Source organism: Macaca fascicularis, chromosome 19 (genome assembly GCF_037993035.2).
Source record: "Macaca fascicularis isolate 582-1 chromosome 19, T2T-MFA8v1.1".
Lineage (NCBI taxonomy): Eukaryota > Metazoa > Chordata > Mammalia > Primates > Cercopithecidae > Macaca > Macaca fascicularis.
Window position 1 is genome coordinate 7,245,329 of NC_088393.1, and position 27,551 is coordinate 7,272,879.

General features: G+C 54.5%; 2 protein-coding genes across 12 annotated transcripts; one reads left to right on the forward strand and one right to left on the reverse strand.

Annotated features, from left to right (window-relative positions):
- Nucleotides 1–886: 886 nt before the first annotated feature.
- CRB3 (crumbs cell polarity complex component 3) lies at nucleotides 887–7,486 on the forward strand. Of its 3 annotated transcripts, none has more exons than XM_065536137.2 (5): nucleotides 887–931; nucleotides 1,313–1,488; nucleotides 2,245–2,318; nucleotides 3,161–3,304; nucleotides 3,646–3,937. In XM_065536137.2, the coding sequence occupies exons 2-5, from the start codon at nucleotides 1,407–1,409 to the stop codon at nucleotides 3,715–3,717; spliced, it is 372 nt and encodes a 123-aa protein (XP_065392209.1). In that variant the 5' UTR covers nucleotides 887–931; nucleotides 1,313–1,406; the 3' UTR covers nucleotides 3,718–3,937. The 3 variants fall into 3 exon arrangements, with proteins under 3 accessions (XP_065392209.1, XP_015295969.3, XP_073881685.1); XM_015440483.4 differs by lacking the exon at nucleotides 887–931 and adding an exon at nucleotides 1,016–1,068 and having other exon boundaries at nucleotides 3,646–7,486; XM_074025584.1 differs by lacking the exons at nucleotides 887–931; nucleotides 3,646–3,937 and adding an exon at nucleotides 1,016–1,068 and having other exon boundaries at nucleotides 3,161–3,503.
- DENND1C (DENN domain containing 1C) lies at nucleotides 3,904–20,538 on the reverse strand. 9 transcript variants are annotated; one of them, XM_074025569.1, is made up of 23 exons: nucleotides 20,430–20,538; nucleotides 18,846–18,910; nucleotides 18,718–18,761; nucleotides 18,528–18,577; nucleotides 17,264–17,336; nucleotides 17,107–17,176; nucleotides 15,268–15,348; nucleotides 15,108–15,173; nucleotides 14,964–15,017; nucleotides 14,740–14,850; nucleotides 13,738–13,838; nucleotides 13,607–13,652; nucleotides 13,385–13,486; nucleotides 13,175–13,300; nucleotides 10,167–10,271; nucleotides 8,692–8,782; nucleotides 8,555–8,595; nucleotides 7,586–7,657; nucleotides 6,908–6,952; nucleotides 5,842–5,949; nucleotides 5,573–5,640; nucleotides 5,228–5,435; nucleotides 3,904–5,112 (listed from the first exon to the last, which is right to left on the reverse strand). In XM_074025569.1, exons 4-23 carry the CDS (start codon nucleotides 18,535–18,537, stop codon nucleotides 4,501–4,503), a joined length of 2,190 nt encoding a protein of 729 aa, XP_073881670.1. In that variant the 5' UTR covers nucleotides 18,538–18,577; nucleotides 18,718–18,761; nucleotides 18,846–18,910; nucleotides 20,430–20,538; the 3' UTR covers nucleotides 3,904–4,500. The 9 variants fall into 9 exon arrangements, with proteins under 9 accessions (XP_073881670.1, XP_005587755.2, XP_073881674.1 ...); XM_005587698.5 differs by having other exon boundaries at nucleotides 17,264–17,383; XM_074025573.1 differs by having other exon boundaries at nucleotides 13,738–13,977; nucleotides 17,264–17,383.
- Nucleotides 20,539–27,551: the final 7,013 nt, after the last annotated feature.

Below are 27,551 nucleotides of genomic sequence, written 5' to 3' on the forward strand. Positions count from 1 at the left end.
CTAATTTTTGTATTTTTAGTAAAGCCAAGAGTTTCACCATGTTGGCCAAGCTGATCTGGTCTCGAACTCCCGACGTTAGGTGATCCTCCCGCCTAGACGTCCCAAAGTGCTGGGATTACAGGCATGAGCCGCCGCACCTGGCCAGATGTTTTCTATGTGTTCTTATATGTGAATGCCTGTACAGGTTTGATTCCACACAGGTGTTAACCGTACAGGTGTTTTATCTTTTTAAAATTTTTTTAGAGAGAGGGTCTCACTTTGTCACCCAGGCTGGAGTACAGTGGTACAATCATAGCTCACTCACTGTAACCTCCACTCCTGGGCTCAATCCATCCTCCCACCTCAGCCTCCCAAGTAGCTGGGACTACAGGTGGGTGCCATCACATCCGGCTAATTTTCTTATTGTTTTGTAAAGATGGGGCTCCCTATGTGGGCCAGGCGGATCTCGATCTCCTGGCCTCAAGTGATTCTCTTGCTTTGGTCTTTCAAAGCGCTGGGATTACAGGATCACGCCAGAGCCCCGGGCTTATTTTCTTCTTCTTCTTCTTCTTCTTCTTTTTTTTTTTTTTTTTTGGTAGAGAATCAGGCCTCGCTGTGTTGCCCAGGCTGGTCTCGGACTCCTGGCATCAAGCGATCCTCTTGCCTCAGCCTCTCAAAGTGTTGGGATTACAGGCGTGAGCCATTGCGCCTGGGCGGGTGTTTTTTCTCATGGAGCGCTCCCCATCGAAGTCTGCCCTAGGCAGGAGTGCCTCGTGCACGGGTACATACATACCCCGTGCGTCTCCACACCTGTGCACTCCTACACATGGCTCGCAATGCAGGTGTGAGGGTCCCGTTACAGGTGCGCCCGCAGCGCGGCCCCGCCCCCCTCTTGGCTCCGCCCTCTTATCGAGGCTCAGGTGCACAAGCCGGAAGTGCGCTCTCCTCCCAGGTGAGTGACTAAACTTTCCGGGTCACGTGAGCGGGCGGAGCCGGTGGGATCGGACCCAAAGACCGACCGACGGACCGAGGGTTCGAGGGAGGGGCACGGACCAGGAACCTGAACTAGGTCAAAGACGCCCGGGCCAGGTAGGAAAGCAGGACGCACCGCTAGGCCTTCGCCCTCGCCCGTCCACCCTACCCGTCCCGTCGCCTTCCTTTCCCCAGCCCAGGAACGCGCTCCCAGGAGTTAATCTTTAATCGCTGACCTCTGGCGGCTGGGGCGGGGCGGGACTCATGGGTGCCCTGGCGCCAGTTGTTTCTCCTGTGGGCCTGCGCCCGGGTCCAGACCCCGATCCCAATGCCCGGGCCTCTCTCCTTCTCCTGCCCCCAGGTGCCCCGTCGCAGGTGCCCCTGGCCGGAGATGCGGTAGGAGGGGCGCGCGCGAGAAGCCCCTTCCTCGGCGCTGCCAACCCGCCACCCAGCCCATGGCGAACCCCGGGCTGGGGCTGCTCCTGGTGCTGGGCCTGCCGTTCGTGCTGGCCCGCTGGGGCCGAGTCTGGGGGCAAAGTAGGTACCAGCTGAGAGCTCTGGGGGGAGGGGTCCGGATTCCTGGATCTCTGCTGGGGACGTGGCTTAGAAGCGCTGGGTATCTGGGGCACAGAGAGGGTCAAGAATTGGGAAGCGGGCAAGAAATACCTTGGGGAGGGGTCTACAGGGTTAGGGCTCAGGGAGATTAAGATTTCTAGTTTCTTCCTTGGACCCTGGGAGGTGGTCTAGGAGACCGGAGTTCCTGAGCCAGGTGGAATTGTGTGTTGTAGTGGGGGCTCCTAAGTAGGACTTGGTGGGAGGTAAGGGCTGTGTACCTGAGTCCTGGCATAGTGCAGGTGTTTTGGGTGAACTGGGAGCTGGGAGGAGGCCTGCCGAGCCCGGTCGACCCGGTTGGCTGAAGGTGTAGACCCCAGCCGTTCAGTCTTAGATTTGTTTTGGGAGCCTGGGGGGAGGTGTGAGTCACACACTCCAGGGAAAAGCTAGGCCCGCCCAGATCCTTAAGGGCCCAGGGCCGGGTGGTGAGTGGGGGAGGGTTGGACTTCCGGACACCCTCCTGGGCTCTGCTGGGCTGGGTGGGGGGGTGTCCGGAGGAGCAAACACCGGAGGGACAGGTCCTGCCTGCAAGGCGCCCACTGTCTCTGTGCCAATGAAAGGCAGAGTTTGAATTGGGACTTGCTGGGAGGAGGCGAAGGGGAATGACCAAAGCAGGTGCCCATGGCGGGGATGGGAGAGAAAGATGGAGACTGATTTAGTCTCTGCCTTCAACCTCCACAGGATTGGCCTCTTCTGCATATGACAGTAGCACTGTTGGGCCTTCACCCACCAGCTCCAGCTCCAATGGCAACTTGGTGAGTTGGAGGTATATGTGGGAAGATGGCAGCAAGGATGTTATCCAGGGGCCACACATACAGCATGTAGAGAGGACTAGACACCCCCTTCCCCCAGAGGTGGCAGGTCAGGGTGGCTTTGGAGAGCTCTAAGTAGGAGAGACCTGAAGTCTTAGACCAGGAAGACTAGGAGACCCTAGAGGGAGTGGGCAGGAACACTGTAGCTGTCAGATGTGGGGGCTCAGGAACTCCACATGCCTCTCAGGTGGGTGAGGAAGCAAGGAGCTCAGACTTGGTAGACATGATGAAAGCAGGAGCCCTGGCTGGGTGCGGTGGCTCACATATGTAATCCTAGCACCTTGGGAGGCTGAGGCAGGCAGATCATGAGGTCAGGAGTTTGAGACCAGCCTGGCCAACATGGTGAAACCCCATCTCTACTAAAAATACAAAAAATTAGCCAGGCAGGGTGGCACACGTGTGTAATCCCAGCTACTCGGGAGGCTGAGGCAGGGATAATCACTTGAGCCTAGGAGGCGGAGGTTGCAGGGAGCTGAGATCGTGACACTGCACTCCAGCCTGGGCGACAGAGCAAGACTCTGTCTCAAAAAAAAAAAAAAAGCCCAAGTCCCAGACATGGCAGGTGCTTGCAAGGGGTGTCCCAGACATGGCAGGTGGTGGGGAGCCTTAGCACCCCAGATAAGGTAGGTAGGGATTCAGGAAGCCCCAGTGTGGGGATCAGATCACCAAAAGTGGCAGATATGTGTGTGTGTTGTGGGTTGGGGGTTGTTGAGGGGGGTGCAATTCAGGTGGAGGTGGACAGGCTACCCAGGCTCAGGTGATTCACCCCTGTCCCCTCTCTGAAGTCTCAGGAGGCCATCACTGCTATCATTGTGGTCTTCTCCATCCTGGCCATCTTGCTCCTGGCTGTGGGGCTGGCACTGTTGGTGTGGAAGCTTCGGGAGAAGCGGCAGACGGAGGGCACCTACCGGCCCAGCAGCGAGGAGCAGGTGGGTGCCCGTGTGCCACCGACCCCCAACCTCAAGTTGCCGCCGGAAGAGCGGCTCATCTGAACGCTGGGGCCCGCTGCAGTCACCAACACTGCTCAGGACTGCGGGGTGCTGGCTTGTACACTGCAGCTGCCACCGAGACACCAGCCTCTGATGGCTCAGGAGGACTTGTGGGGAGAGGCTGGGGGCACCCACCTGGTGGGCTCTGTGCAGCATGTTGCCTCTGCTTGGCTGTGCCTGCAGCTCAGGGTGCTGGGGCTCGGGACCCACCTCCCTGCTTGCGGAACCAACTTTTCTCTGTGTGTCCTGCAGGCTCCACAGCCCCCTCTCCTTTCTTTCAGTTCTCCCATGCAGCTGAGGCCCGCGCCCCTCAGGACTCCAAGGAGACGGTGCGGGGCTGCCTGCCCATCTAGGTCCCCTCTCCTGCATCTGTCTCCCTTCATTGCTGTATGACCTTGGGGAAAGGCAGTGCCCTCTCTGGGCAGTCAGATCCACCCAGTGCTTAAGAATAGCAGGGAAGAAGGTACTTGAAGACTCTGCCCCTGAGGTCAGGAGAGGATGGGGCTATTCACTTTTATATATGTATATAAAATTAGAAGTAAGATGTAATAAAAGCTTTATTGGTGTGTTTGAGCTGGTGGGAGCATTAGCTGAGATGGAAGTGACGAATGCCGAGAGGAATTGTAAGGTTGCCGGGATTCTAGAGGACCAGGAGGCTTCCTGGAATTCCCCGCTACGACTCAGTTAGAGAGGCTGCCCTTGGAGGGACAGAGGTGGGTGGGATGGATTTCTGAGCAGAATGAGGGCACCAGAGAAATTCACCAGGAAAAAACCAGCTTTGGGCTCCTGTGGCTTTACTGAGGGACTGGGGTCTCTCCTGGACCCCTGATTCTTTTTTTTTTTTTTTTTTTTTTGAGACGGAGTCTCGCTCTGTCGCCCAGGCTGGAGTGCAGTGGCGCGATCTCGGCTCACTGAAAGCTCCGCCTCCCGGGTTCACACCATTCTCCTGCCTCAGCCTCCCGAGTAGCTGGGACTACAGGCGCCCACAACCGCGCCCGGCTAATTTTTTGTATTTTTAGTAGAGACGGGGTTTCACCGTGGTCTCGATCTCTTGACCTTGTGATCCGCCCGCCTCGGCCTCCCAAAGTGCTGGGATTACAGGTGTGAGCCACCGCGCCCGGCCGGACCCCTGATTCTTAACCCTCAAAGCACTTCTTAAGATCAGCGACTCTGGGCCGGCTGCTGGGCTGGAGCTTTTGCCAGTTGCTGGTGGGTGTAGCAGGGGAATTCGGGGCTCCTGGTTCCTTGAGTGGCTGGAGGTGAGCGTGCTCTGCTAGCAGGGCCTTGGGAGACTGGGCTCTGGGGTCCTCCAGAGAACTGGGGTCTGAGGAAGGATCAAGGGGCTGGGACGTCCAGGCTATATCAAAGTTGGGCTTTGTGGGGGCCAGAATTTGGGGGCTTTCTGGAGGGCTGGGCTCAGTGGGTGCAGTGGACAGCCAGGAAGCGGGGTTTTCCTGGGTTCTAGAATCTTCAGCTGCCTTGTGGGAAGGGGCGAGATGAAGAATTAGGGGCTCTGTGAGAGGAGAGGGTTCGGGGTCCCCTCGGCTGCTTGGGTCTGCAGAAGCTGTTGAGGACTGGGATGGAGAGGTTTCTTGGTCGGACTCTGAGGGTATTAGCTGGGACCTGGGGTCCTTTGAAGAGCTGGTGGCATCCAAAGACGAGGTGCTTTGCAGGGATGGCAGGGACAGGGGCTGGGGCTCTGGCTCTGGTAGTTTCGTATCGTCTGGTTGCCATCTTGGTATGTTAGGCTAGGTGGGATGGATAGGGAAGTTGTGGCTTTTAGATGGCAGAGGGGCTGGCAAGTTGGATGGACCATTAGGGGAAGACTTGGGGCGGGGTTGGGGGAGTGGGCGAGGCTCTCACCAGGCTAAAGCAGCTGTCCAGGTCTCCTCTGTGACAGCAGTCTAAACTCTGGCTCGGTCTCAGGCTGCCTGCACTCTTGGCTCCCACGCTAAGGCTGTCCAGAATCTCGCTCAACAAATCCAGTTCTTCTCCAGACCCTAAGAAGCTGCCGTCCAGAGCTTCTTCTGCCCACGGGCACCCCTCATCCTCAGGACTCAGAGGGGGTGTCCTGGGTGAGGATGGGCAGCCTCAGATATTTGCCCGAGACCCCCCAGCCCTGGTCAGGCTGCTCTGGAGTTTGGGGACCCTCTTCCCCATCAGTCCTGGCCTCCCACTTTCAACACCGCTGTTCCCTTTTAGCCTTACCCCACCCCTGGGGGCTCGGAAGGTCCCTCTTCCAGCAGGCGTCTCCTGCTGGGGCGAAGGGGCCGGTTCTGCAAAGGGTGGGGGTGATAGGACCTCAGGAGACTGCAGAATCAGGGGGCTGAGGCTTGCTAAAGGAGGGTGAGTGTGAAGTGGGTGCCACATATTAGGGAAGCTGAAGAAGGAGGTGAGATGTCTGGATGGGGACTGGGATGGGTGGAGGATTCAGTGATAATTCCAGGTGTGTGCATGGCGGGAGGGGGCGCTCTCACCTGTCCAAAGTGCCGAGTGATTGGGAGGCGTTGCTGCAGGCGGTCTGAGCGGCTGGTAAGGGCTGGGGCCCTCAGAGAACCCCCCCTCTGCAGGATGGAGTCCCCATCCTAGGAAGAGAATGCATGAACTGGGAACCTCTGCCACGAAGTCTCCCCATCACCCCCTACCATTGGTCTTTAGTTAGTCTTTTTTTTTTTTTTTTAAATGAAGCTTCACTCATGTTGCCCAGGGTGGAGTGCATGGTGCAATCTTGGCTCACTGCAACCTCTGCCTCCCGGGTTCAAGCGATTCTCGTGCCTCAGCTTCCCAAGTAGCTGGAATTACAGGCATACGCCACCATGCCCAGCTAATTCTGTATTTTTAGTAGAGATGGGGTTTCACCATGTTGGTCAGGCTGGTGTCAAACTGCTGATCTCAAGTGATCCACCTGCCTAGGCCTCCCAAAGTGGTGGGATTACAGGCGTGAGCCACCGCGCCCAGCCAGTCGTCATCTTTTTTTTTTTTTTTTTTTTTTTGAGACAGAGTCTCCCTCTATCACCCAGGCTGGAGTGCAGTGGCACGATCCCGGTTCACTGCCCTCTACCTCCTGGGTTCCAGCAATACTCGTGCCTCAGCCTCCCAAGTAGCTAGGATTACAGGTGCCCACCACCACGGCTGGCTAATTTTTGTATTTTTTTAAGTAGAGACAGGATTTCTCTATATTGGCCAGGTTGGTCTCAAACTCCTGACCTTAAGTGATCGGCTCTCCTTGGCCTCCCAAAGTGCTGGGGTTACAGGAGTGAGCCACTGCGCCCAGCCACGGTCTTCTTTTTTTTTGAGACAGGGTCTCTCTCTGTCACCCAGTCTGGTGTGCAGTGGTGCTATCTCAGCTTACTGCAACCTCCGCCTTCTGGACTCAAGCAATCCATACTCAGCTAATTTTAAAATGTTTTTTTGTAGCGACAAGGTCCCACTATATTACCCAAGCTGGTCTCAAACTCCTGGACTCAAGCGGTCCTCCTGCCTCGGCCTCCCAAAGTGCCAGGATTACAGGGGTGAGCCACTGCACCCGGCTGTTGGTCTTACCTTATACATTAGAAGGCTCTGCACCCCCTTCAAGCTACTCTTGGCCTATAAAGCAGTGGAGAGAGAATTACCCGAGGGTGGTGGGATCCTGGGCATTTGAGAGCTCAGCCTTCTGTCCCCTAAGATAGCTTTATTTTGCCATCCGCGTGTCTCAAATATGTTCACCACCCGCCATACACCACCTAAGAAGTCAATGCAAACTTTCACCCCGTTGACTAATATAAAATTAGTATTCCCGGAGGAAGGCATCCCCAAATAAAATGGGGAATGGCGAAGCAACAGGGCAAGGTGTTCCTGTCTCAAAGCTGTGAAGAATAAAATCGCATGGACAATTTTGAGCTGCAAGAACTGGCCCCAGGAAACTTCTGAGCTTGGGAGAAAAAAGGCAGAACCTGGAACTGTGGCATCCAAGGACAAAGAATGTTTGCCGGTGAATCTTGGCTGTCAATTTTACAGGGGGGTGGGGGATAGGATTCCAACAAAAATGAGTATAGTAAATAAAAAAATAAAAGGGGGAAGAGCTGTTAAGGGTTTAACTGCTGGTTCAGTTCTGATTAAATCATTTGTGTTTAAAGTGTCTGCCAGGGTCAAAATACTCCATCCTTGGGAGGTCAAAGTGTCCTCTGTCCCCTCCCCCTCATCACCCCAGCGAGAGTGGCCTGTCCAGCTCAGCCTCACCGAGCGGTACATGTTCTTGACTGCTGGTTGGGTCTTGGCCTTGACTGAGTGCAGGAGGGCACCACCGCCTTTCTGCAGGAGAGGAAACACCAAGGGGGAGGGGCTAGGGCCAGATCCCACCTCCCCATCCCAGGTTGTGTGATGCTGATCAAGCCCCTTTCCCTCTCTGAATCTCCATTTTTTCACCTCTATAAATGAACACGATCGTAGTCATGACCCTACCTGCTGACTGTTGTGGAATTAAATTAATCCATTGAGACACACTTAAGTGTTTTTTGTTTGTTTGTTTTTGTTTCTTGAGATGGAGTCTCAAAGAACAGAGGTTTTTTTTGTTTGTTCGTTTTTGCTGAAATGCAGTCTCACTCTGTCACCCAGGCTGGAGTGCAGTGGCGCCATCTCGGCTCACTGCAACCTCCGCGTCCCGGGTTCAAGCGATTCTCCTGCCTCCGCTTCCCGAGTAGCTGGGACTACAGTCGCCTGCCACCATGCCCGGCTAATTTTTGTAATTTTAGTAGAGATAGCATTTCACTATGTTGGCAGGATGGTCTCGATCTCCTGACCTTGTGATCTGCCCGTCTCAGCCTCAAACTCCTGACCTCAGGCAATTCGCCTGCCTCGGCCTCTCAAAGTGCTGGGATTACAGGCGCGAGCCACCGCGCCCAGCCAACAAGCGGTTTTTGAGACAGGGTCTTGCTCTGTCACCCAGGCTGGAGTGCAGTGGCACGATCTCGGCTCACTACAACCTCCACCTCCTGGGGCTCAAGCCATCCTTCCACCTTAGCCTCCCGAGTAGCTGGGACTCCAGCCACACCTAGTTAATTTTTTTTTTTTTTTAAATTTAGTAGAGATGGGGTTTCGCCGTGTTGTCCTGGCTGGTCTCAAACTTCTGGTCTCAGCAATCCTGTCTCCACCTCCCAATGTGTTGGGTTTACAGGCCTAAGCCAAAGCCTATTGTTTTGGTGGTCTTACCTTTAGATTGTCTGCCCAGAGCTGATAGGATCGAATGGTCCCTGCGGTAAGGAGAGAGTGTGGTGGTCACCAAAGTCTGGCTGAGGCTGGGGGTGCTGGTGGGTGGGGGGGACCCAGGGGCTGGACTCAGGGCTCACCTGAGGAGGCCCCGCAGCCGGTGATCTCCTGCTCGAATTGATCTGAGAAGCCCTCCCCATTGTTGAGCTTCTCCAGTCGGGCTTCGATGAACTGGGGTGGGGGACAGTAAATCAGAAGCAGCAGGAGACACATCGGAATGCCAGCACTTTGCAGCCTGCCTGCTATCAAGATGTAGAAGCCATCTCTGGCCTCCAGCCTGCCCACCCCCAAGCACCTGGGAAACTGGAGCCCACTTTATTTTTTATTATTATTTTTTGAGACGGAGTCTCACTCTGTCACCCAGGCTGGAGTGCAGTGGCAAGATCTCAGCTCACTGCAAGCTCTGCCTCCCCGGTTTAAGTGATTCTCCTGCCTCAACCTCCCAAGTAACTGGGATTACAGGGGTGCACCACCATGCCCAGCTAACTTTTATATTGTTTGTAGAGACATGGTTTCCCCATGTTGGCCAGGCTGGTTTTGAACTCCTGACCTCAGGTGATCTGCCTGCCCTGGGCTCCCAAAGTGCTGAGATTATAGGCGTGAGCCACTGCCCCCAGACCAGAGCCCACTTTAGGAACCAGAGATCCCACCTTCTCCTCTCTCCCCAAGTCAGGACCTGTCCCCAGGGACCAAGCCCCGCCTCTTTCAGGGACCCAGAAATTGATTTCTGCCTCCTCTAGACCTACCCACCTGCTCTCAGTGAGCCAAGAGTAGGTTGACCCCATCTTTAGGGATCTTGTGGTCCAAGCTACCTTCTCCCAGGGGCCTAGAAGTCCAGTCCCACCTGCCACCCCTCCCCCCATATCCCTAGGACTCAGGAAATCCTGGGATTTCACAGTCAGGACCTGTCCCCTCTGGAGTCCAGCTCGGGCCACCACCCCAGTCCCAGAAAGTTACCTGCTTAGGGACCTGGGATTTGGTTCCACCCTGATTTCTCTCTGGGACCTAGGAGTAGGTGTTGTCCTCCAGGAACCCAGGAGTTGGGGGCTCCCATGTTTTTGTTTTGTTTTGTTTTACTTGAGACAGAGTCTCGCTCTGTCATCCAGGCTGGAGTGCAGTGGCATGATCTCGGCTCACTGCAACCTCTGCCTCCCGGGTTCATGTGATTCTCCTGCCTCAGCCTCCTGAGCTGGAATCACAGGCGCACCCCATCACGCCCAGCTAATTTTTTAATTTTTAGTAGAGACAGGGTTTCACCATGTTGGTCAGGCTGGTCTCGAACTCCTGACCTTGTGATCCGCCTGCCTTGGCCTCCCAAAGTGCTGGGATTACAGGCATGAGCCACCGTGCCCGGCCGGGGCTCCCATCTTTAGGAATCCAGGAGTTCAGTCCTTCCCCACTTGGGAACCCTGGAGTAGGGGATCCTGCTGGACTGTCTACAGCGATACCCTCAGGGACCCAGGAGTCTGCCCTCAACCCCGCCAGTTCAGACAAGCCCTCGGGGTCTCAGCAGTCCACCTCCAGCCCCAGCTGGACCCTCAGGGCTCTGGCATACCTGTTTGAACAGCTGCAGGTGCACAGCCCGCCGGTGGAAGGCCTGCAGAGGTGCCCCAGGCTTCTGGGCCAAGAAGGCTTCCTCACTGAAGGTCACTGGCTGGCCCTGGAAGAAGGGTTGGAGTTCTGAGCTCCCTGGGGTGTTCCTGGCCCTCCCTCATTCTACTATATATTTAGGTAGTAAACATTGATTAGGCACCTGCTGTGTGTCTGACCCTGTGTGGGGCCTCGTGGATGGCAGGGAGGACTTAAGCTGTTTTGTTGTTGTTGTTTATTTTGTTTGTTTGTTTTGTTTTTTGAGACAGAGTCTCACTCTGTCGCCTGGCTGGGATGCAGTGGCGCAATCTCAGCTCACTGCAACCTCCGCCTCCAGGGTTCAAGCGATTCTCCTGCCTCAGCCTCCTGAGTAGCTGGGACTACAGGCACGTGCCACCACTCCCAGCTAATTTTTGTATTTTTAGTCGAGATGGGGTTTCACCATGTTGGCCAGGATGGTCTCGATCTCTAGACCTTGTGATCCACCCGCCTCAGCCTCCCAAAGTGCTGGGATTACAGGTGTGAGCCACCGTGCCTGGCCCTGTTTTTTTTTTTTTCATTTCTTTTTTTGAGTCAGGGTCTCACTCTGTCACCCACGCTGGAGTGCAGTGGTGTGATCTTGGTTCACTGCAACCTCTACCTCCTGAGCTCAAGCGATCCTCCCACCTCAGCCTCTCAAGTCGCTGGGACTATAGGTGCACGCCACTATGCCCGGCTAATTTTTGCAGTTTTTTGTAGAGACGGGGTCTCACTATGTTTCCCACACTGGTCCGAACTCCTGGGCTCAAGCAATCCACCCACCTTGGCCTCTCAAAGTGCAGGGATTACAGGGTGAGTCACCCACCCGGCTGATTTAAGTGTTTATCTTGAGTAAGGTGGAAGACCTGCAGGGCTGTGGGCAGGGGAGGGAAATGATCTGACTCAGGTGTTCACAGGTGACCTCTGGTCACTGCGGGGAGGACAGACTCTGGGAGACAAAGCAGAAAGCTGCTTGCAGGGGGCCGGGCGCGGTGGATCACACCTGTAATTCCAGCACTCTGGGAGGACGAGGTGGGTGGGTCACCTGAGGTCTGGAGTTTGAGACCAGCCTGGCTAACATGGTGAAACCCCATCTGTACTAAAAATACAAAAATTAGCCAGCGTGGTGGCGCATGCCTGTAATCTCAGCTATTCGGGAGGCTGAGGCAGGAGAATTGCTTGAACCTGGGAGGCGGAGGTTGCAGTGAGCTGAGATTGTGCCACTGCAGTCCAGCCTGGGCAAGAGAGCAAGACTCTGTCTCAAAAAGAAAAGAAAGGCCGGGCGCGGTGGCTCAAGCCTGTAATCCCAGCACTTTGGGAGGCTGAGACGGGCGGATCACGAGGTCAGGAGATCGAGACCATCCTGGCTAACACAGTGAAACCCCGTCTCTACTAAAAATACAAAAAACTAGCTGGGCGAGGTGGCGGGCGCCTGTAGTCCCAGCTACTCGGGAGGCTGAGGCAGGAGAATGGCGTAAACCCGAGAGGCAGAGCTTGCAGTGAGCTGAGATCCGGCCACTGCACTCCAGCCCCAGCGGCAGAGCGAGACTCTGTCTCAAAAAAAAAAAAAAAAGAAAAGAAAAGAAAGAAAGAAGGCAGCTGCTTGTGGAGGAGTCCCAGGGGAGAGATCAGTGCATTAATTTTAGGCAAACAACGACAGGGTCCCGGCCAGGGTGGAGACAGAGGAAGTGGGTGGTCTGTGTGCAGATTTGGGATGCAGCGATGACAAGAACGTCAGATGCTCAAGTGATACTGGACCCCCCGCCCCGCCCCAGCGATTTTATAGCTTGGTTGTGCAAAACAGGGGAGGGCACTTCAGAGATCGAGGCCCTGGCTTCAACATTCACCCACTGTGGGACTTCTCCAAAGCCTTGGTTTCCTCATATGGAAAATGGGACTATTGCAGTATCCATCTCAAAATGTCATGAGCATTAAATGAGATAATAGCAGCAGTAGGAGCTAGCATTTATTGAGTGCTTGCTGTATGCCAGGTACGATTCAAAGTGCTGGGAAGATGCTGATTCACTGATTCTAATATCCTTTTGGGTGGTACTATCGGGGTCCCATTTTACAGAGGGGCAAACAGAGGCACAAAGTAAGCACTCCATTAATGCTACCTATCATTATTATTATTATTATTATTTTTTTTTTTTTTTGAGACGGAGTCTCGCTCTGTCGCCCAGGCTGGAGTGCAGTGGCCAGATCTCAGCTCACTGCAAGCTCCCCCTCCCGGGTTTACGCCATTCTCCTGCCTCAGCCTCCCGAGTATCTGGGACTACAGGCCCCTGCCACCACGCCCGGGTAGTTTTTTGTATTTTTTTTTTTTTTTTTAGTAGAGACGGGGTTTCACCGTGTTAGCCAGGATGGTCTCAATCTCCTGACCTCGTGATCCGCCCGTCTCAGCCTCCCAAAGTGCTGGGATTACAGGCTTGAGCCACTGCGCCCGGCCTCATTATTTTTTTAATTAAAAAAATAGAGATGGTGGCCGGGCATGGTGGTTCACACCTGTAATTCCAGAACTTTGGGAGCCCGATGTGGGTAGACATGGAGAAACTCCGTTTTTACTAAAATTACAAAAATTAGCTGGGCGTGGTGGTGCGCACCTGTAGTCCCAGTTATTGGGGAGTCTGAGGCGGGAGAATCGCTTGAACCCCAGAGGTGGAGGTTGCAATGAGCCGAGATCATGCCACTGCACTCCAGCCTGGGCGACAGAGTGAAACTCCGTCTCAAAAACAAACAAACAAACAAACAAACAAACAACAGATGGGGGGTCTCACTGTGTTGCTCAGGCTGGTCTTGAACTTCTGGGCTCAAGCAATTCTCCCATCTCGGCCTCCCAAAGTGTTGGGATTACAGGCGTGAGCCACTGCGTCCGGCCATCTACCGTACCTATCATTATATTACGATTCATTCAGGAACCCACGAGATCTCTCCCGCAACGGCCCCGCTGCTCACCGGGCTGCAGACGAGTGCATCGCGGTACCCTCCGAAGAGCAGGGCCTGGGCTTTGAGGAAGAGACGAGACACCCCTTCCCCGGGGGCCAGGGCGACCTTCCTGAGTCGGAGCCTCAGCAGGGACACCTGAAGCACAAGGGAGTGGCCCTGAGTGGGCAGGTGTGGGGCCCTCGCCTCCCGGGGCAGGAAGGTGGGAGGGGCGACACTGACCACGTCTGGAGGCAGCGCCTGCACATCGTTAAATGTTGTCTCCAAAGTATTGGCGTCGACGTTCAGCACCACGACGTCCTCCAGAGCTTTTTCTCGTACTCTCTGCGGAAAAGCGGGGCCGGCGGCTCAGAGTCCGAGAGTCCTTGGCAGAGGAGGGCATCTGGGGATGTAGAGGGAGGGGGAACCCTCACATCCCCGCCGTCTGGGTGGATACGCGCTCACCTCGGCGAGACTGGCGTGCACTCCAATGAGGTAGGGCATGGGCGCGCTGCGGACCAAGGGGACGGGGTCATGCAGGCACCGCCTCCAGGGCCTGCCCCCAGGCCCGGCCCCTCCCAGCTTCCCTCGCTCACCAGCAGTAGTCCAGCAGGTGTGGGGGCAGCGTGGGGATCAGCACGTGCTCCCAGCGCATGGGGTACAGGAGCGCGCAGGACGCGTGGACGCACGAGGTCAGCTGGGGGGCGATGGCGGGGCGTGAAGTCATGGCCTGGACCCTCTAGCGCGGGGGTCTCTTCCAGCTGCATTTCCCACGTCCCCAGTCTCCTGTTCCCCCTTCCCATCCACTGCTGGGTAATGAGTGACAACTCGAACCCCTTTAGAAATCATGTGGAGACCAGGAATTTGGCCACTTAACAGTGCTTTAAGCAGGTGAAGCCAGGACTCATCCCGTCCTGATCCCTCTCTCTAAGAGGCGCAGTTAATAGGCAACACCCCTGAGTCTTCCCGCACACAGGTGGAGCAAGGACTGAGCCTCCACGCACTCCACCCCGAAATAGGTGGAGCTATGATGTAGCCCGCCCTTGTCCCGCCCCTAGGGGTGGAGCCACGACCTAACCCCACCCGAAGAGGTGGAGCTGGAATGCAATCATTCGGCCCCACCTCTAGGGGTGGAGCCAGTCTCCGCCTCTGCTTTTGACCCTGGGTCTCGGGGTCCCTGGCAGTATGGGTCTCTAGTTGTTATCTGAGTCCCTGTGTTCCTAGGTCCCTGGGTATTCGGGTCCCTGGGTCCCTGGATCTCTGAGTCCCTGAGTCCCTGGGTCCCTGGGTCCCCATGTGTATAGGTCCCTAGTTCTCAGTGTACCTGAGGGTCCGGAGGGGTGGAGCCAGACCTGTTGTGGCCCATAGTAGGTGGAGCCTGAGCGCAGTACTCCCAAAAAAGAGGAGCTGAAAGCAGCCCCCTCCCACGAGGGCGGGGCCAGAATTCAACTCTCCGAGACCGTCGAAGGGGCGGGGCCAGGGCTTCGCCCTCAGGTCTCGCGCAGTTGGGTTAGAGCCAGGAATCAGCCCCCGTTGTCCCGCCCCCAGGGGCGGAGCCAGACCCTGCTCCCACCCCGGCCCGGCGGGCCCCGCCTCACTGTGCTGAGTTTGCTGGCGGTGAGCAGGACTCTTCTCTCCGCCAGGAGCGCCGCGAACAGCGCCACGATGTTCTCGTCAGTCACGGCCACCACCAGCTCCGTTAGGTTCCTCTGAGGATCAGAGAGGTGCGCTGGGCGTGGACTGGCCCCTGGATCTTGCATCCCCGGTCCGGGTTTCGGGACCTGTTCCCATCCCCAGAGACCCCTCCCGGATCCCCACTCACGTTCTCAGGGATGGAGGGCAGGCGGCCGGAGTCCGGGGCCACGAAGCAGGACAGCTGGTGGGGGTATTGGCAGGGGGATCAGTCAGTCAGGAGGCTGGCCTCACCTGGACCCCCGACCTTCTAGGGTCCCGGAGCCCCGCTCACCGGCTTGCTAGTTCCCGGGATAGGGGGCAGGATACCCTGCCCGCTGGAGACGGTCACTCCGCTGCCCTGGGAAAGAGGCACGATTCTGTGGTCATCAGGGCTGGGGCGCAGCCTTCCCATCCACCTAAGGTCCGGCGCCCAGGGAATGGGAGCTACTCACCAGCTCCAGCCCCACTGAGGCCTGGGGCCCAGACAGGGACTGCTGAAACAGATTTTGAAGAAGTTCCTCTGCCTCGGAGACCTGGGTGGGACGTGGAGGGGCGGGGGTGGCTGAGCCAGATGTGGGGATTGGGGATTCCGAGGGCTCTGAGTAAGCTTGAGTGGTCTGGCAGGAGCCAAGGGCTCAGGTCAGGCCTGGGAGGTTTTTTTTTAAATTTCTTTAAAAGAAATTTAACCATCCTGGCTAACCCGGTGAAACCCCGTCTCTACTAAAAAATACAAAAAAACTAGCCGGGCGAGGTGGCGGGCGCCTGTAGTCCCAGCTACTTCGGAGGCTGAGGCAGGAGAATGGCGTGAACCCGGGAGGCGGAGCTTGCAGTGAGCTGAGATCCGGCCACTGCACTCCAGCCTGGGTGACAGAGCGAGACTCCGTCTCAAAATAAATAAATAAATAAATAAATAAATAAATAAATAAATAAATAAAAGAAATTTAATAATAATAATAATAATAATAATAATAATAGAGACAAGGTCTAATAGAGACCAGCCCAGGCTGGTCTTGAACTCCTGGGCTCAAGGGATCCTCCTGCTTCGGCCTCCCAAAGGGCTACAATTACAGGCGTGAGCCACCGCTTCCGGCTTTTAAAATTTTTTAATTTAAATGTTTTCTTGTAGGCTGGGCGTGGTGGCTCACGCCTGTAATCCCAACCCTTTGGGAGGCTGAGGTGTGTAGATCACCTGAGGCCAGGAGCCCATGACTAGCCTGGCCAACATGGTGAAACCACGTCTCTATTAAAAGTACAAAAAAAAAAAAAATTAGCTCGGCTGGTGGGCCAGGGTCATGCTCTGTGTCCCAGGCTGGAGTGCAGTGCTGTGATCATAGCTCACCATAGCTTCAAACTCCTGGGCTCAGGCGATCCTCCCACCTTGCTCTCCTGAGTAGCTGGGACCACAGGTGTGCGCCACCACGTCTGGCTAATTTTTCTTTTTCTTTTTTTTTTTTTTTTTGAGATGGAGTTTCGCTCTTGTTGTCCAAGCTGGAGTGCAATGGCGTGATCTCGGCTCACTGCAACTTCTGCCCCCCGGGTTCAAGCGATTCTCCTGCCTCAGTCTACGAGCAGCTGGGATTACGGGCATGTGCCACCACACCTGGCTAATTTTTTTTTTTTGGTATTTTTAGTAGAGACGGGGTTTTACCATCTTGGTTAGGCCGGTCTCGAACTCCTGACCTCAGGTTATCTGCTCACCTCTTCCTCCCAAAGTGCTGGGATTACAGGTGTGAGTCACCGAACTCGGCCAATTTTTTAAAAGATTTTGTAGGCCGGGCACGGTGGCTCACGCCTGTAATCCCAGCACTTTGGGAGGCCGAGGCGGGCGGATCACAAGGTCAGGAGATCGAGACCACGGTGAAACCCCGTCTCTACTAAAAATACAAAAAATTAGCCGGGCGCGGTGGCGGGCGCCTGTAGTCCCAGCTAGTCAGGAGGCTGAGGCAGGAGAATGGCGTAAACCCAGGAGGCGGAGCTTGCAGTGAGCCGAGATCTGGCCACTGCACTCCAGCCTGGGCGACAGAGCGAGACTCCGTCTCAAAAAACAAACCAAAAAATAAAAAAAATAAAAAAAATAAAAGATTTTGTAGAGGCAGGGTTCTCACTATGTTGCCCAGCTGGTCTCAAACTCCTGGGCTCAAGCGATTCTCCCACCTCAGCCTCCCAAAATGCTGGGACTGCAGGTGTGACACAGTGTGCCCTGCCAGGCCTGGGAGATCTGAAAGGGAGGGGTTGGGAGGTTGGGGCGGGGGCTGGGGCTCCCACAGGAGTGAGAGAGGGGCTGGTCTCACCTGGTCCTGGGCTAGGAGGTCTCCCACCGTGTTCAGTAGCTTGTAAAACACCTCGAACCAGGGCAAGTGGCTGTGGAGAGAGGAGACACATTCCACGAAGTGTCCCTAGGCCTCGGCCTTTCCCATCCCCCCCGCATCCAACCCCCATATCCCGCACCTGAGGATGCAGAGACAGCTCTGGGTACCCGCCCGCAGGCGGCAGAAACCAAATCTGCGGTTGCCGGCAAGGTCTGTGAGGGCGAAGGTGAAATGCTGCACGACGGGGCTGGGGGGCTCCCTGGAGTGGGAAGGGCTGTTAGAGAGACCTGGACATCCCAGCTGTCTGAGGATGTCCCCCCTCCCCCACAAAGTTCCTGGGATCCTGAGTGTATGGGTCTCTAATCCTGTAAGCCTGGGTCCCTGGGTCTCAGAATCCCTGGGTCCCTGAATCTCTGGGTCCCTAGATCTCTGGGTCCCTAGGTCCCTGGATCTCTGCGTCCCTGGATCTTCTTGGTCCCTGGATCTCTGGGTCCCTGAGTCCCTGGGTCCTTGAGTCCCTAGGTCCCTGGGTTCCTGAGTCCCTGGATCTCTGGGTTTCTGGATCTCTGGGTCCCTGGATCCCTGAGTCCCTGGGTCCCTGGGTCCCTGAGTCCCTGGGTCCCTGGGTCCCTGGGTCCTTGGGTCCCTGGGTCCCTGGGTCCCTGGGTCCCTGGGTCCCTGGGTTCCTGAGTCCCTGGGTCCCTGAGTTTCTGAGTCTTTGGGTTCCTGAGTCCTTGGATCCCTTAATCCCTGAGTCCCCGAGTCCCTGAATCCTTGAGTCCCCGAGTCCCTGAGTCTCTGGGTCCCTGGGTTCCTGAGTCCCTGAATCTGTGTGTCCCTGAGTCCCTGGGTCCCTGAGTCCCTGAGTCCTTGCATTCCTGAGTCCCTGAATCTCTATGTCTCTGAGTCCCTGGGTCCCTGGGTCCCTGAGCCCCTGAGTCCCTGGATTCCTGAGTCCCTAAATCTCTATGTCCCTGAGCCCCTGAGTCCCTGGATTCCTGAGTAAATCTCTGTGTTCCTGAGTCCCTGGGTCCCTGGGTTCCTGAGCCCCTGAGTCCCTGGGTTCCCAAGGCCCTGAGTCCCTAGATTCCTGAGTCCCTGAGCTCCTGGGTCCCTGGGTCCCTGAGTCCCTGAGCTCCTGGGTCCCTGGGTTCCTAGGTTCTTGAGTCCCTGGGTCCCTGGGTTCCTGAGTACCTGGATCTCTGGGTCCCTGAGTGTCTGAATCCCTGGATGCTAATGCATATAGGTCCCTAGTTCTCAGGGCTCCTGAGCACCTGAGTCTTTGAGTCTCAGGGTCCTCTAGTGTATGGGTTTCCAGATGTCTAAGTCTCTAGGTGTTGAGTCCTTGGGGCCCCTGAGAGATCTGAGTCCCTGAGTCCTTGGATCTCCCCGCCCTTCCGTACCTTTCCACATCAAAAGGGAAGCAGAATTTAGGCACCATCTGCATAGCTTCCTGGAGATGAAGAAAAGTGCAGACTGCTTGGCCACTGAGGTTGGGCACCGCCTCCCTAGGCTCCAGGTCCAAGAAACAGAGTCCCCTCCCCCTGGGGGACCGGCCCTGGCCCTGGGGGAGCAAGGAGCCAGCTTGAATACCTGGTCCCTGAAGTCTGGAGGGAACTGCCGCAGGATGGGGGGATCTGTAGAAGAAAGCAGGCCTCTAAGTTCAGTGACCCAGGCCCACCCTCCCCTCCCACTCCCTCACTCCCAGGCTCCCAACTCACCCTCCTGCAGGGAGGCGGGGCAGGCCGCTTCGAAGAACCAATCAAACACGGCAGGGGAGCCCCCTCTGTGGGATGCAGAAGGGATCCAGAGACTTGCTTCTAGGCATGTGTGGTTGTGTCTGCCGCTTTGCACACAAGCGTGGTTGTGTGTGCCTGTGCCACAAGGTGCATCGGCATGTGCATGACTCTGGGGCTCTGTGGCTGTGAGTGTGTGGTTGTGTGAGGCTGTGTGTGTAGCAGTGTTAATGGTGCACACAAGTACGGGATGGAGTGAGAAAGTGTGGCTGTGTGCGTGTGGCTGTGTGTGATTGTGTGTGGCTGAGTGCGTGGCTTGTGTGAGCAGGCAGTGAGTGTGTGTGTGATCCTGTCTGCTGTCTGCCTGAAAAGACGAGACTGTCCCCTATATCTGTGGGGTGGGACTGCATGGATATAAAGGGCAGCCTGTGCAGTCTAAAGCTAAGTGAATGGCATCTATCTATCTATCTATCTATCTATCTATCTATCTATCTATCTATCTATCTAATTTTTTTGAGATGGAGTTTTGCTCTTGTCACCCAGACTGGGGTGCAGTGGCACAATCTTGGCTCACTGCAACCTCCGCCCCACCCAGGAGGTTCAAGCGATTCTCCTGCCTCAGCCTCCCTGTAGCTGGGATTACAAGTGCCTACCATTATGCCCAGCTAATTTTTGTATTTTTAGTAGAGACAGGGTTTCACCATGTTGGCCAGGCTGGTCTCGAACTCCTGACCTCAGGCGATCTGCCCACCTTGACCTCCCAAAGTGCTGGGATTACAGGCATGAGCCACTGCATCTAGCCACGACATCTGTATTTTCTTGTATAGATGTGAGTGTGTGTGCCCGAGCAAGTGAATGACGTCTATATTTTCCTGTACAGCTATGAATGTCGCTGGGTAACTGCGTGGGATCCTTGTGGGCTGTCTGTGTGTCTCTGTGTGAGAGACCCCATAGAACCCTGGTGGCTGATCCCACATGTCTCATCAGAGGAAGGAGGGCAGGATACCTAGGTACTTACTGTAAGCCCTGCAATCTCTGCTTTCCTCCTCTGCCCCCATATCAAGCAGAAGATGCAGCCTTGGGCTCAAGGAGAGAGACAGGAGATCTGGAGGGAGATCAGCTACAGACACACTGTCCTGCCCAGTTGCACACACAGTCTCTGCCATGGGGCACCCCAGCACTTCACCCTCATGCTGACACAAGTCACACACGATCACCCACTCATACGAACACCCAGCCTCCCCTCTGCCCTGATCGCCCCCCGTGGGACCCCCCTGAAGCCATCACTCAGACATACCAAGGACAAAGCTCAGAGGGGTACATGCATCCACAGAGCTACAGACATAATCACAGGAGCTGAATATAGAGAGAGAGACAGGAGGGGACCGAGAGTGGCCCGTCCCAGAGTGGAGGTCATAGCGGAGGCCCGCGGAGTATCTGATTCCAGCCACCTGCCCCTCCAGGTCACTGCACCTCCCTGGCCTGCTCCAGCCCCAGCTCCCCTCTGCGCCGGCTCAGGCCTGGCCTGGGAATCTTGTACCAGAGAATGAGGGATGGGGAGACTCTTACTCAGCTCTGGATTCCATGGTCCCTGCAGGGCCAGCCCAGCGGGGCCCTCTCCCCAGGGGTCCTGGGGGCCTGTGTTTGCTGGGCCCCAAGCCGGCTCAGCTTCCTGTGTGGCTGAGAGAGGAAGTTTAACGGGTGACGTCCCCGGACAGAGGCCCTGCCCCCACCCCCTGTGAGAAACCCAGGCATCCTGCCTGCTAATTATGTTGGGGATGGGTGGGCAATAAGTAGTCAGCCTGGGAAGGCAGACCCCCAGGTCCGTCCCCGCCAGGCTGGACTGTGTCTGGTCCCCCGTATCGTGCCTCGGCCCTCGTCTCTCCTTCCCCGCTCCGCAGCAGCCAAGATTCACAATCTGTCTATTAATAAAATGCCTCCCCGTCTCTTAACTCTTTTTTCCTTGGTCCATTTGGCCTGGATGGTCACTGGTGGACCACCAGAGGGAGCCACCTGTAAAGTGGATGGTGGGGGTACCAGGGACGGGGACAAAGAGCACAAAGTACAGGCACAAGGACAGACAGACAGACACGGACAGTTACACACTGAGGAAGTCACCAGCACAGACAGACCGAGTCCAGAACAGCCAGAGACGACAGACATGGAGAGATAGGGAGTCCTATAGCTGGATCATGGTCCCAGGCTGGGCACAGTGGCTCATGTCTGTAATCCCAGCACTTTGAGAGGCTGAGGTGGGAGGATCACTTGAGCTCAGGAGTTCGAGACCAGACTGGGAAACATGGCGAAACTCCGTGTCAACCAAAAACTACAAAAATTATAGCTGGGTGTGGTGGCACATACCTGTAGTCCCAGCTTACTCAGGAGTAAGGCCGGGTGCGGTGGCTCACACCTGTAATCCCAGCACTTTGGGAGGCCGAGGCGGGCAGATCACCTGAGGTCAGGAGAGCGAGACCATCCTGGCTAACACGGTGAAACCCCGTCTCTACTAAAAATACAAAAAATTAGCCGGGTGTGGTGGCGGGCGCCTGTAGTCCCAGCTGCTCTGGAGGCTGAGTTAGGAGAATGGCATGAACCCGGGAGGCAGAGCTTGCAGTGAGCCGAGATTGTGCCACTGCACTCCAGCCTGGGCGACAGAGTGAGACTCTACCTCGAAAGAAAAAAAACATTTTTTTGTAGAGATGGGGTTTCGCTTTATTTCCTGGTCTGGTCTTGAACTTCTGGCCTCCAGCAATCCCCTGGCCTTGGTCTTCCAAAGTGAATGGGATTACAAGTGTGAGCTACTGTGCCCAGCCTGTTTTTATTTTTTATTTTTAATTATTATTTTAAGAGATAGGGTCTCCCTCTCTCTGTCTCCTAGACTGGAGAGCAGTGGTACCATTATAGCTCAATGCAACTTCTAACTCCTTAGCTCAAGTGAGCCTCCCACCTCAGCCTCTTGAGCAACTAGGATTATAGACACAGCCACCACACATGGTTAATTTTGTTGTTGTTTTTTGAGACGGAGTTTCGCTCTTGTTGCCCAGGCTGCAGTGCAATGGCATGATCTTGGCTCACTGCAACCTCCGCCTCCCTGGTTCAAGCGATTCTCCTGCCTCAGCCTCCCTAGTAGCTGAGATTATAGGCACCCATCACCATGTCCGGCTTATTTTTGTATTTTTAGTAGAGACAGAGTTTCACCACGTGGCCAGGCTGGTCTGGAACTCCTGATCTGAGGTGGTCCACCCACCTCAGCCTCCCGAAGTGCTGGGATTACAGGTGTGAGCCACGGCACCTAGCTTTTTTATTTTTATTTTTTATTTTTTTTTAGAGACAGGGTCTCCATCTGTTGCCCTGGCTGGAGTGCAGTGGTGCGATCATAGCTCACTGTCGTCTGGAACTCCTGGGCTCATGTTATCCTCCCATCCCAGCCTTCCAGGGAGCTAGGACTACAGCAACGTGCCATCACACCCAGCTAACTTCTTAGAACAATTTTCATAGAGACAGCGTCTTGCTATGTTGCCTAGGGTGGTCTCAAACTCCTGGCCTCAAGTGATCTTCGTGCTTCAGCCTCCCAAAGTCCTGGGATTACAGGTGTGAGCTACAGTACCTGGCTGAGTCAGTAGCATTAATCTTCAAATCTCTCACTTGCTGGGACTCCTGCTTTTGTCCTCACTTCTTCTCTGACTCTGATCCTCTGTCTCCCTCTTATAAAGACCCTTGTAGGCCGGGCGCGGTGGCTCAAGCCTGTAATCCCAGCACTTTGGGAGGCCGAGACGGGTGGATCACAAGGTCAGGAGATCGAGACCATCCTGGCTAACACGGTGAAACCCCGTCTCTACTAAAAATACAAAAAACTAGCCGGGCGAGGTGGCGGCGCCTGTAGTCCCAGCTGCTCGGGAGGCTGAGGCAGGAGAATGGCGTGAACTCGGGAGGCGGAGCTTGCAGTGGGCTGAGATACAGCCACTGCACTCCAGCCCGGGCGACAGAGCCAGACTCCGTCTCAAAAAAAAAAAAAAAAAAAAAAAGACCCTTGTGATTATATTGGACCCACCCAAATAATTTGCCATAATCCTCTTATCTTAAAATCCTTTACTTTTCCTGGCATGGTGACTCATGCCTGTAATCCCGGCACTTAGCGAGGCTGAGGCTTGAGGTCAGAAGTTCAAGACCAGCCTGGGCAATATATCAAGATCCCGTCTCTACAAAAAAAATCTAAAAAATATCTGGGTGCAGGCCAGGTGCGGCGGCTCACGCCTGTAATCCCAACACTTTGGGAGGCTGAGGTGGGTGGATCACCTGAGGCCAGCAGTTCAAGACCAGTCTGGCCAACATAGTGAAACCCTGTCTCTACTAAAAATACAGAGATTAGCCAGGTGTGGTGGCGCATGCCTATAATCGCAGCTACTTGGGAGGTTGAGGCAGGAGAATCGCTTGAACCTGGGAGGTGGAGGTTGCAGTGAGCCGAGATCATGCCATGGCACTTCAGCCTGGGCGACAGAGTCAGACTCCACCTCAAAAAAAAAAAAATAAAATAAAAAATAAAAATAAAAAAATTAGCTGGGTGTGGTGGTGCACGCCTGTAGTTCCAGCTACTCAGCAGGCTGAGGTGGGAGGATTACTTGAGTCCAGAAGGTCAAGGCTGCAACTGAATTGTGATCATGCCACTGCTCTCCTGGCAATTGAGTGAGACTGTCTCAAAAACAAACAGACAAAAACTTACACTTGGCCGGACGTGGTTGCTTGCTCTTGTAATCCCGTCACTTTGGGAGGCCGAGGCTGGTGGATTGCTTGAGCTCAGGGATCCTCCCACCTCAGCCTCTGGAGACCAGCCTGGGCATCATGGTGAAATGCCATCTCTGCAGAAACACTAGCTGGCATGGTGACACATGCCTGTGGTCCCAGCTACTTGGGAGGCTGAAGTGGGAGGATCACTTGAGTCCAGGAGGTCGAGGCTGCAGTGAGCTGTGATTGTGCCACTGCGCTCCAGCTTAGGTAACAGGAGACTCAAAAAACAAAACAAAACAAAACAAAACAAAACAAAAACAGTTGAAACCCCCCCCCCACAAAGCAACTGCCTCATCAAAGTTTGGGGAAATACTATTTAAAACAACAAAACAAACAAACAAAAAACCAGGCTGGGTGCGGTGGTTCACACCTAATCTCAGCACTTTGGGAGGCTAAGGCGGGCTGATCACCTGAGGTCAGGAGTTCGAGACCAGCCCCTGGCCAACATGGTGAAACCCCATCTCTACTAAAAATACAGAAAAATTAGCCAGGTGTGGCGGTGGGTGCCTGTAATCCCAGCTACTTGGGAGGCTGAGGCAGGAGAATCATTTGAATCTGGGAGGTGGAGATTGCAGTGAGCCGAGATTGCACCACTGCACTCCAGCCTGGGCAACAAGGGCAAAACTCTGTCTCAAAAATAAATAAATAAATAAATAATAAAAGAAAAAAGAAAAAAGAAAGGCAAATAAAAAGTCTATATATGGCCAGGCGCAGTGGCTCAAGCCTGTAATCCCAGCACTTTGGGAGGCCGAGACGGGTGGATCACGAGGTCAGGAGATCGAGACCATCCTGGCTAACATGGTGAAACCCCGTCTCTACTAAAAAATACAAAAACTGGCCGGGCGAGGTGGCGGGTGCCTGTGGTCCCAGCTACTCGGGAGGCTGAGGCAGGAGAATGGCGTGGACCCGGGAGGCGGAGCTTGCAGTGAGCTGAGATCTGGCCACTGCACTCCAGCCTGGGCGACAGAGCTAGACTCCGTCTCAAAAAAAAAAAAAAAAAAAAAAAAGGTCTATATACTTCTGAGTAGTTAAGTGCCTTGTGCGAAGAAGGAGGAGGAACCCAACCCAGATCTATTCACTATGCTGCTACCTAAGTCCTTTGTATTGCTGGTCTACCACCCAGTGCTGTGCTGTGCTGGGCCTGCTGAAGTTGCTGTGGGCTAATGTCCATGCTGCTTGCCTCATGCCTCTCCTTACTCCTGGCTGCAGGGCCTAGCAAGAAGACTGGGGCTCCAGCCTGGGTCTGGTGGTCTAGCACAGAGTAGTGGACATTACTGCTTGGCTCTCCACGTGTCCCCGCTCACCTACCCTTGCCCCCGGCTTGTCTTCCTAATGCAGAGGCTGCAAAAAAACTCCTCCAAACCCTACATTTCCCAGATGCCTTTGCAGCTCCGTTTTTGGATGCAGAATGGGTTCTACCAATGAGAAATGCTCATGAGAGATTTAGAAAGTGGAAGCGAGGCAGTGTGGGCGTGTGCATATGTCTTGCTGAGAAGCAGGATTGTGGAGCTATACATTTTATTTTCATGAATTTGTGTGCTTTGTTGGACCCATTTCCAGGTCATAGTTCTGGTAACTGCCTCTTTTTTCTCCACCTTTCTCCCTATACAGGGGAGCTGCTCCTTGGTGACCCATTTCCATGGTGTCACAAGGGTCCTACCTACTCCCGGGCTGCTCAATCTGTGGTCTTATTCACACATCTTTAGCATCTCCTGAGAGCTTGTTAAAAATGCGGAGTTTTGGGCCCCACCCCGGACCTACTTACTGAATCTGAAACTGTGAGGGGGTGGGACTGAAGAAGCTGTGCTTTAGCAAGTTGTTCTACCGATTCTTTTGCACAGTAAAATTTGAGAAGCCTACGGCCCACTCTCTCAGCGTCTTCCAGTGATTTCGCAAGCACCATCAATTCTTGTATTAAGTTCTTTTCTGCTTAATATACCTAGAATGGTCCCCATATGGAACTCCGGCTGCCCGTGTCGGGGTTCTAGAGTTCAACTAGTAGGGTTTGAATTCTAGCTCACTGTTTAATAGCCATGTGACCATGGGCAAGTGACTTTGTGTGGTAAATTATAATTTTTTCCTACCTTCCTTTTTTCCTTCCTTCTTCCCTTCCTCCCTTCCTCCTTCCCTCCCTTCCTCCTTCCTTCCTTCCTTCCTTCTTTCCTTCCTTCCATCTTGCTTTCCTGTCTTCCTGCCTTCTTCTTTCCTTCCTTCTTTCTTTCCTTCCCTCCTTTCTTTTCTATCTTTCTTTTCTTTCTTTTCTTCTTTTCTTTTTCTTAAGACAGAGTGTCACTCTGTTACCCAGGCTGGAGTGCAATGGCACGATCTCAGCTCACTGCAACCTCCACCTCCCAGGTTCAAGCGATTCTCCTGCTTCAGCCTCCCGAGTAGCTGGGATTACAGGTGTGTGCCACCATGCTCAGCTAATTTTTTGTACCTGTAGTAGAGATAGGGTTTCACCATGTTGGCCAGGCTGGTCTTGAACTCCTGAACTTGTGATCTGCCCGCCTTAGCCTCCCAAAGTGTTGGGATTATAGGCGTGAGCCACCGTGCCCAGCCCGCTTCCCTTCCCTTTCCTTCCCTTTTCTCCCACAGTGTCTCACTCTGTCACCCAGGCTGTAGTGCAGTGGTGCAATTACAGCTCAGCCACTGCAGCCTTGACCTCCTGGGCCTGAGTGATTCTCCCACCTTGGCCTTCTGAGTAGCTGGGGCTACAGGTGTGCACCACCATAGCCAGTTATTATTATTATTTTGTATTTTTTGCAGAGATAGGGTTTTGCCATGTTGCCCAAGCTGGACTCAAACTCCTGGACTCAAGTAATCTGCCCGCCTTGGCCTCCCCAAATTTTGGGATTACAAGAGTGAGCCACCACACCTGGCCAAAAATTTGTAATTTCTAAAGATGGCCATGGCTCTATTGCTCTCCCTACACGCTCTTCTAGAATCTTGCCACTCTACCATCAAGAGCTGAAGTGTGGGCCGGGCATGGTGGAACATGCCTGTAATCCCAGCACTTTGGGAGGCCAAGGTGGGTGGATCACCTGAGGTCAGGAGTTTGAGACCAGCCTGGTCAACATGGTGAAACCCCATCTCTACTAAAAATACAAAAATTAGCTGGGTGTGGTGGCGGGTGCCTGTAATCCCTGCTACTCAGGAGGCTGAGGCTAGATAATTTCTTGAGCCCAGGAGGCGGAGATTGCAGTGAACCAAGATTACACCATTGCATTCCAGCCTGGGCGACAAAGGTGAAACTCTAACAAAACAAAACAAAAAACAAAACAAAACAAAACAAAACAGCTGGAGTATAGACCAGGTGTGGTGGCTCATGCCTGTAATCCCAGCACTTTGGGAGGCTGAGGCAGGAGACTAGCCTGGACGACATAGTAAGACCCTATCTCTAATCTCTACTAACAATAAGAAAAAGCCAGATGCGGTGGCACATGTCTGTAGTCCTAGCTACTCTGGAGGCTGAGGTGGGAGGATCGCTTGAGCCCAGGTGCTTGAGGTTTCAGTGAGCCATGATCATACCACTGCACTCTAGCCTGGGTGACAGAGTGAGATCCTGTCTCAAAAAGAAAAGAGTTGGAGTCTGTACCTCATCCCCTTGAACATGAACAAGCCTTAGTGAGTTCCTTGATGGTGAGTCCTGAATAAGTGACACTGTATGACTTCTGAAGCTAGGTCATAAAGATGCAATCTACTTTTCTTTTGCATTTACTTCTATCCTGCTCTCTTGGGATGTTTGCTGTGGGGGAACCCAGTGGCCATGTTGTAAGGAAGCTCAAGCAGACTATGGAGAGACCTACATGGAGAGACACTAAGGCCTTTGTTGTCCTTACTCCTGCTGAGCCCCCAGCTGATAATTGGCACTACCTGGCCAGTCAGTTGTGAGCCACCTTGGAAATA